This window comes from Lepidothrix coronata, unplaced genomic scaffold (assembly GCF_001604755.1).
Source record: "Lepidothrix coronata isolate B3197 unplaced genomic scaffold, Lepidothrix_coronata-1.0 Scaffold287, whole genome shotgun sequence".
Classification (NCBI taxonomy): domain Eukaryota; kingdom Metazoa; phylum Chordata; class Aves; order Passeriformes; family Pipridae; genus Lepidothrix; species Lepidothrix coronata.
This window is the reverse complement of record NW_016690467.1, coordinates 534,623-543,605: the sequence shown is the minus strand read 5'-3', so window position 1 is coordinate 543,605 and position 8,983 is coordinate 534,623. Positions and strand designations below refer to the sequence as shown.

Below are 8,983 nucleotides of genomic sequence, written 5' to 3'. Positions count from 1 at the left end.
CCTCCACCTGTGCAGGTGCAGTTTGGGGTGAGGGGCTGCTGTGGCATCAGCTCCCCCCCCCCAAGGAAGGAGCTTCAGCCACTCAGCCTTCTGGCAGCTCTGGAGGTCGTTAGCAGGGAGTGCTCATTAGGAGCCTGCAGCTGATTAATGCTCTGGAGCCGTTTAGAGCTGGAGCCCAGCAGAGCTGGATCGGGCCTTGGATGCTCTTACTCAGCACTAAGAGCCACAAATCATGGATCTTAATCTGGACCAAACCATGGAAGCAAGTGCCAGCAAGGAGCAGGACAAGCAGAGGGAGGGCAGCGGGGTGTGACATTGCAACCCCCCACATCGTGGTGGTCCAGCTTGGAGTTTGCCACCTTCCCTTTCCAGCTGGAAAGGAAAATTTGCCATGTTTTGCCCTGTTAAAACCCACTTGTGGATGTTGTGAGCTCCCTTGGGTCATGAGCAGCTGTGCTTCTCTTCTGGGAAGCTTAAACATGAGGGTGATTAGGGAAAAAGGTGCAACCACACGCTGATTCCCGGGTTGGGAATGCCGGGAGACGTTGGCTTCCAAGCAGAGACCGGCTCCTGGTCTCTCTGGGGTGGTTTGTGCCTAAAGGTCCATCAGCTTCTCCCATCACTTCTCCTGGGGACCTGTGAAGAGTTGGGCTGCCCACGGTGGTTTCTCCACCCTGGTCCGAGCAGGAGAGGACACGGAGACACGTCGGAGCACGGCCAGGCTGTTTGGGGACCGGGATGGGCACAGCCACCACTGCTTAGTGACAGCAGGAGAGGGCACCCACGAGCTGTCTCTGCCCACAACTGAGCTGCAGGTTTGAGTACAAATGAGGGTTTTGAGCCTTCTCGTGTCCCTGGATTCCTAATTCTGCTCAGTGGTGTCCGGCACGGTGTCTGGTGGCTGCTGGAGCCGAGCCTGTCACTCCCGGCCGCTTCCTGTCCATGTTTTTTCTACCAAAAAACTGGGATAAGGGGATTTTGGTGCCATTGATGGCATAAATAAGCACCTTACTAAGGGTGATGCATGAGAGGGGCTCGGTGCCATTGATGGCATAAATAAGCACCTTACTAAGGGTGATGCATGAGAGGGGCTCTGAAGCTGCCAGGAGTGGGGAGAAATGGGGCCACGTGGTTGGGGCATCACTCGTGGTCCGAGGGGTGCTGCCGGCTGTCGCCCTTCCCGCTTTAAAGCCAGCCGGCTGCACCATCCCACAGCATCAGCTTTTGCCTCAAGATGGCATTTTTGTGCTTTAAAACGTGCCCAAGGTGTTTTGTGCATCCTCGATAACAGGAAAAGAGTTGTCCAAGCAACTTTTTTTTGCTTGATTTTGTGTTTGATCTTCTGGTGATTCCTGCGATCCCTTCCAGCAGCTCGGGAGGGAAATCCCGAGTTGTGACCCCCAGGGCTGGACAGACCCTGTGGATTGTGGCAAAGTAATTCATTTATTCATTCCTTGTTAAACTTTGATGTGCCCAGTGCTGGCTGATCCATGTCCGTGTTTCTCCCAAACCAGAAGTGGGAGCTCTGAAACTTGTGGCCGTAATCCCAGTGGATCAGTTCTGGTGCTGAGTGCCCCTATCCTAGGGATGGGAATGCTCCTTCCAAGGGTGAATCAAGGGGATGGAGGCTCAGGAGGAGGGAGAGTGGCAGTTGGAGCACCGGTTGGGGTGTGGAGTGTTCACACCACACACTTTGGGATGTGAAAACCATTGAGCCTGGTGAGGCTTCCTTGGGGGTGGTGATGCACGTTGCTGGAGTTGTTCCCAAAGGAAGATCAATGAAATTCCAAAGAGAGGTCAGTGTAGTTCCTCTTGAAAGGGCAGCAAAGAACTGTCCTCCTCCAGGGGACTGACAGTCTGAATTCAGGATGTGCTGAATCCCTTCCTCCTCCTTGGGGTTCCCCGTGGTGGGGGTTCCAGGCATCTTGGGATCTGAGGCCAGAAGTGACATGACAAAGGGCATGTGGGAGGCTGGGCAGAGTCCAGAACGGAGCCAGGGTCACATCCTGCTCCTTCCTGCCTGGCTCTTGTTCCTTGGCCACCTGAAGCTGTGCTCCCCCCCATCCTGTGCAAGAGGGAGCTCCGTGTCTGCTGCCAGCCTGGTAGTGTTGGCAAACCAAGTCATGAGGGACTGGGGTAAGCTGGGAAAGACTCCTGTGTGCCTTTACTGGTTCAAGCAATCCCGATCCAAGAGCCCAGCACGGCTCCTCCTGCACAACCTGCCCTTGGTTGGGGCACCAGCGTCAGGTCCAAAATCTGAGCTGAGTCCTTGGGCTGCAGGAGGTGGGAAAAACCTCTCGGGCTCCTGGGCTTGCTGAGGCAGAGAGGGGAACATGGAGGACTGTTCTAGGAGAAGGGCTGCCCTTTCCTTTGTGTCGTGCATGCCCTTTCCACGCCTTGACTCCATAATCATTGCTCTGCCTAACAAGAGCCGAGAATGTGTTTGGTCATTGCATTGCTTGGACCGAAGCGTTTGTGGTGTGTGTGGTGTGTGCTCACAGCTCTGTCACAGCATTAACCAGGAGGACTGTTTTGTCTTCCCTCCACAGCCTGGAAGTGTCTCCTCAGGTAGAAACCAGCTCAGATGCTCCTTCTCATTTTCCTCCCTGCTCCCCCGCCCCGTTTCCTCCTGCCCATCTCGCTCGCATGCCAAGCTCTAACCTCCCTCCCGCTACTGGAGACAGTCAGGCCGGATGCTTGTCCCCCACCAACCCATTCCTCAACTCCCTGCAGAGCAATCCCTTCTTTGAGGACCTCCTCGCTGACCAGGTACTAAATTCTCCTTCACCTACTCACTTTTTCTCTAGTTTCCCGTGTGGGCCGCATGCTTCACCAGAGGTCGCTGGGAGCTTTTATTCCTCTGAGGATTGCAGTCCCTCTGCCTCCCTAAGGCACACAGACCCAGAGAGGGAGTCTCCAGCCAAAAGCATTGGTGTCCCCGTTCCTGAAACCACTCCCCCATCACAAGGAGACCTTCCTCCTCCGGACACCGAACCCGCAGTCCCTCCGCCGCTCTCGGAGTGGGACGATACCTTTGATGCCTTTGCCACCAGCAGGCTCAAGCCAGAAGGGAAGAAGGAAAACTTCTTTGCTTCCCTGGCAGCAGAGGGCATGGCTTTCATTGACGATGCCGATGCTGCCAGCCCAACGGAGAGAGCAGCCAAGCCAGCCCACGAGAAGGGCACACAAGGATTCGAAAAGGCCGATTCCCAGATCAGTGGTGAAATACCCGCGGCTCTTCGGTCTTGGACAAATTTCTCCAGTTTAGATGTGGGGGCCAACTTGGTGAGCACGACCCAGGAGGCCACGGTGATAGAGGACGTGCTGAGCCCCGTGTCTGCAGGGTCCATGGGGAGGAGGAGGAAGAGCAGCACGCCCATGGTTTGGACAGCCGCGTTTGGAAACTCCGTGGAAAAAGATGCTTCGACAGCACTGACCACTGGAAGTAGCACCAGGGAGGGAGGGGACAGTGATGAGGAGGAATCCTCTAGTGCAGGGACAAATGGTTGGATGACCATAGCCACCGAAACTGCTCCTGAGCCCTCGGAGAGCACCCAAAGCGTGGCTGAGGAGCGCGTGGGTCAGGACAGCGTGTTCGGCCCACGACCCGCCTTCCTCGGCGACGGCGCCTTTGAAGCCAGCAACGCATCCCGTGCTGCTGCCCGGGTGCTGCCCAGGAGCACCTTCCCCCCTGAGCTCACCCCCGAAACCCTGCCAGGCAGCAACGTGGTGGCCGTGCCCCCGCGGGTGCTGGCGGAGGTGGCAGCACGGCCGCTCCCTGCTCCTCCCGAGGTGGGGACGGAGCTCCAGGGTGCTGGGAATGAGGAGGACACGTTCGACATCCGGACATCGGTGTACCGGCTCCAGGCCAGCATGAGGCTGGAGGCCAGTGAAAGCCTTGTAAAGCTCAGCTCTGACATCCGTGAGAGGCACGTCGTCCTCTCCCCGTGGACAGGGACCCACGAGCGGGAGGAGATCGCGGCCGGCTCGGCGGTGCCACCCCCAAAACCTCCCCGGTGGTTCGCCGCTGCTGGAGTCGGAGGGGATGGGGAGGAGGAGGAGGAGGCTCGTGGCCCACAGCGAGGCAGTGAGGAGCAAGGGGAAGACACCGAGCGCCCAAAAGCAGACGTGGAGTTGCCAAGGAGCTGTGTGAGCAGCGAGCCCTCTGTCCCAGCATCTCCCAGCCCGCCTGCCCTGGGAGTGGACATCGCCGAAGCCGGGAGGGAGTTTCTGGTCTCCAAGGATGCTGAATGTGTGGACTCAGCAGCGAGAGCCAGCGAGCTGGGAAAAGGGGACACCTCTCTGGGGGAAGACCCATCAGAGATGAACGAGACGGATGCGGCTGAGCAGTTCGAGACTTGTGCATCCAAGTTCTCCCTGGACGGATCAGGCCAGTCGGGTGCTGAGCAGAGCTGGAGCCAGCCCCGTTTGTCCCCGCAGACGGGGCCCACAGACAGTGCCAAGTGGGAGATGGCCTCTGCACAGGAGCCGTTCCCTGAGGAGCTCAGTGTTTCAGGACTAAACCCACCTTCCAAGCTAGACCTGGGCCAGCCGGAAATGTTCTGGACGGCTCTGGAAGAGCAGGAGGCAGCTGCTCATCCCACTGGTCTCAGCCCAAGGTTAGCGCGTGGGGAGAGCCCACCCCAGCCGCAGCTGGCATGGGATGATGGTGAGGGGCAAGAGGGACACCGGCCTGAGCCTTGTGCCCCCGTGGCAGTGGCCAGCCCTCCTGAGGAGGCAGAGCAGGGCAGACCCCCCCGCAGTGAGCCCGAGGGGCCGTGGCACTCGGCAGACAGCAGGATAGACTTCAAGAAGGCGGATTTCTGGAAGCCAGACAGGGCGGAGGAGAGGCACAAGCAGGAAGCTCCATCCCCGAAAAACCCCTTTACTGTGGCCCTCAGCCCCAACTCCCCAAGCAACCCCTTCGTGGAGACACCCCCAGACCACTCCCTCCCTGCTCAAGCTGTGCTGCCCGAAAAGCTTGACCAGGGCGACTTCAGCTTCGCCAGCCTCCACGAGGAAGCCCTCGGGCAAGGCTTCCAGCCCACTAACCCCGCCGGGCACCCGCTCGCGCAGCCTCCCTTCCCGCATGCCAGCCAGCCCTTGGCCTTCTCCACCCCTTTCCTCGTGGCTGCCACTAACCCCGAGCAGTTTGGTTTCCCCTCCCCTGCCGTGTTCCCCGCGAGCCGCGGGGTCCCCGCCGCCTCCAGCCGCGCAGCCACCCAGCCCTGCCCTTTGCCGCAGCCCGGGGACACACAGGCTTCAGCGCTCGTGGTTTTGCCCAGGGAGACACAGCCAGCTGAGAAGCCCCTTTTCCAGCAGACGACCAGGTGAGCTACTCCGGGGAAGGCGAAGGGTGTGTTAGTTTTGGGAGAGGTGAGCCCCGACTCCCTTCCTGCTCTTATAAGAGGACCCCGGCGCGGTGTCGGCAGCTCCCTGTGTGTTGCTGCAGGTCCTCTTCCCTCACCTTCCCGTGGTCCCAGAGGGTCCAGCCTGAACTGCTTGAAGCCTTGGCTTTCTGGGATCACGGAATGGCCACTGGTGTCCTGTGTTTTCCCTAACGAGGGCAAATGATTTGAGGCATCCACGACCCGCCCCGGCTGGAAATTCAGCCACTGCACCCGCATTTCCCTCAGTGCTAATTTTGGCTCCATCATCTTCCCCGTGCTTGCAAAAATAAATGCCTTCTCCATGTCTGCCAGGAGAGCTCCTGGCTGTCCATGCTCTCCTGAGTTCCCTCATGGCATGTGCACAGCTGCTGCCCCTTCCCTTTCCATTCATTCAGCTTTGGTTCCTTTCCTTTGGAATGCCCAGCAGGTACTAAAAAAAAACTTCTTCTCTCCATAACCAAAAAAAAAAAGAGAGTAGTTTCACCAGGGCAAAATTCTCCCCTCCCTCCTGCCGAGATGCCCGTTGGTTATGAGGCAAGTGGGATTTAGCCTTGAGGATAACGGGAATGGGAAGGGGGATCCATGGTGGAAAGAAGGGGATGTTCCTCCTCCCAGGCCAGCTGTGGGCTTGTAGAAGCCATGAAGTAAAGATGGTGAGTTTTGGGCATGGAGCCTTGCTCTGCGTCCTTCAGTTCATCAAGTTTTCCTGGTACTCCCTCCCCTGCTCTGCCTGGGCAGGAGAAGGTTGTCCTGGGCTCTGTCTGCCCAAGGATCAAGCTCTTACGGTGATTTATTCAGCTCTAGCAGGGATTTACTTGATCGACCTTGCTGATCATGAGGCAAATGGAGCTTCACGGGGGCACTGAAATGGTAAAATCCCACCTGGCCCAAGAACAATGTTGGTCACAGCCCTGGGGAGAGAAAGGGGAGAAGGCTGGGCCAGCAAAACTCAGCTGAGCTCCAGCCCTTCTTCATGGGATCCTTCCTTGGCCTGAGGGTGGATTCGAGGAGCAAAATGATCTCAGGAGCAAGAGCTGGGGCTGTTGGCTGATATTTTTTCTTATTACTTAGTCCAGATCCTCAAATCATTTTTAATTGCATTATTCATCCCGCAGCAGATAACCTTGTTCAAAATTTGCAGGGATGGGATACAGAAACCTCCTGACCTTTGGCATGTTTCATGGAAAGAGAAGTGTCCTGCTGTCCCAAAGGGTAAAATGAGGCAGTGAGGGAAGTGCAAGACTCTCTGTGTCGATAGGACGAGCTCGTGGTCATCTTCAAGCTTGGTTGTGCATCCATCCAAGGCCTGGCTGGCTCCTGGGATGGAAGTGGGCTTGGACCTGAGGGCTGGTTGTCCTATCAGTGCTGGTTTCTGTCGTGACACACGGCTGAGAAGTCCTGGAACTTCTCTGCTCCGGTTCCTGCTGTGATTGAAGAGCCTTTGAAGAGTTTCCAGGTGTCTCTGGAAAGCTTTGAGGTTCTGCAGTGCTTCATAAGATTGGGGAGAAGTGGTGATTGTCATGGGGTGAAGAGAGGAAAGCTGGAAGGGACCTTTTCCAGGTCCCCATGGCCATGCTTCCCTTTCCCAGAATCATCCCTTGTTAGGATGGCACATGGACAAGAAAAGCTATGGCAGAAAAAAAGTGGAAGGAAAAAGGGAAGGCTTCAACCTTAGAACAGGCATTAAGGCTTGGCTTTAGGGACACTTTTTGGGACAGAAGTGTCCTTTTTGTTCCATCAGGTGAAGGAGGAGCTGGTACCTGGTGTGGATTGTTGAGAGTCTGTTGTGCTGGGGTTGTGTGTCCTCCTCAGGAGAGCTGGAAACCGGGTGTGGGGTCCCATGTCCCCTTCCCAAGTGTCCAGAGGGCTCTGCTGGTCATCTTGTGTGGCCACTGGGGTAAGGTGGGTGCTCAGAGCATCAGGTGTGACACTCAGGTGTGTGGAGGGTCCTTGTCACTTTAAGAAGGGTGGGGTGGTGCCTTCACTGCTGGGAAGGTGACTTTGGTCACATCCCTGGGACAGGTGGGACCTCAGGGACAGTGACTGTCCTTTAGGGACTCCGCTGCCTTGGAGGGGTGCAGCAGTTGTGCAGCTCCTCACCCATCCCTCAGGAACTCAGGTGTGTGACTGTTCCAGCGTGCCATGGTGCTGGCAGGTGACAGGACTGGGGACATCACAGGTGCCAGGGTGATGTTGGCACACGCTGCTTTGTGCCTTCCTCATGTCAGGGGTGCAGCACAACCCTCATCTGCTGAAAATGAGGCTTCAGGTTAAATCACGTACCAGTGTCTGTGATTTAAATGCAGTCCTTGTAGAGCCCTTGGAGCTTGGAGAATGGCCTGGCACATCCATGGATAGACCTGGGAGATCTCATCCCGAGTTCAGTCATTCCCTTTCATCCTGGAGACCCTTTTCTCCATGGAGATCTGGCCCTCAGGTGCTGTGTGCTGCTCCACAGCAGAACAATTCCCTTGGATTTGTCCTTTCTTGTCTTGTTCCCTGTGAGAAGCATTTTAATGGGGTGATAAAGACTTGATTTCAGAGGGATTTTTGTCACTGTGCTCAGCAGTGACCTTGGGAGTGTTGGTGAAGCTGTGACACAGCAAGGCTGGCTCAGAGAGGGGGGCAGAGCTGGGCCACTGTCACTCTGAGAGGTTTCACCCTGACCTGTTAAGCTCCACCTTGGACTTGGGTCCACTCAGTTTGAGGAATTAGTTCTCTCAAGTTCATGTTCATCAACCAGTGGATGGAAGCAGGTCCAGCTTCTTGGAGGATCCATCAGAACTTCAGACCTGGCTGTGAGATGTGAAACAGCCTCTGCTCCCCTGGAAGGACCTGGTGCCAACCATCCTGGGGCAGGTGCAAGGATGCCTCCAGCTTTTGGACCTTCTCAGAGTGACCAATGGAGGGGGCAGAGCCCTGCACACACCACCCCCTGAGCAGGAAAGAGTGGGATTGTGATTTATTTTTAAAAATACCTTTTCCAGCTCTGCAGAAATGACTGTTCCCACTGGCTGCGGGCCTGTGACCAGACTTGCAGTGGGGAATGTCCCCCTGCTTTCAAAATGCATCCAAACTATCCCACTGGCATCCCAAGGCAGATTTCATTCTGTAGAGTTATGCCAGTTTGGTCCCAAGGTTTGGACACCTGTGGTGTCCCTGCCCTGGCTGTGGGGGTGCACCAGGTGATGGTGACATTTGGGGCTACTTATGTTCTGGTCTGGCTGTGATAAGGAGTCCTGGTGGCTCCCCCAGTGTTCTCCTCTCAACTGCTGGACCGTTTGTAGCCTGGTGGTGACAGCTCTGGTGGTGCAGGGTTTGGTCCCCAGTGGGGAGCTTTTGAGGCAACTTCTCCAAGCCCTGACTGAGGTCCATGGATCCCTCTTCATCCTTGCAAGCTGCCCAGGAACCCTGGGCTCTGTCCACATGCTCGGACAGCTCTGACAAGAGATCATAGAATCACAGAGTATCCTGAGCTGGAAGGGACCCAGAAGGATCATCCAGTCCAACTCCTTGCCCTGCACAGACACTCCAACAATCCCACCCTGTCCCTCAGAGTGTTGTCCAAACCCTCCTGGAGCTCTGGCAGCCTT

General features: G+C 56.6%; 1 protein-coding gene across 3 annotated transcripts in view; it reads left to right on the top strand.

The window, feature by feature from the left end:
• RAB11FIP5 (RAB11 family interacting protein 5) overlaps positions 1-8,983 on the top strand; it is a 41,770-nt gene that overhangs the window by 26,050 nt on the left and 6,737 nt on the right. Inside the window, exon 4 of one of the 3 annotated variants that reach the window (XM_017836888.1) lies at positions 2,808-4,619. The exons of 1 other annotated variant lie outside the window; for it this stretch is intronic. In XM_017836888.1, the coding sequence (XP_017692377.1) occupies positions 2,808-4,619 (1,812 nt within the window). Of the gene's footprint in view, positions 1-2,807; positions 5,331-8,983 lie in introns of all 3 variants that reach the window. One more of the 3 variants, XM_017836887.1, reaches the window with a different exon arrangement.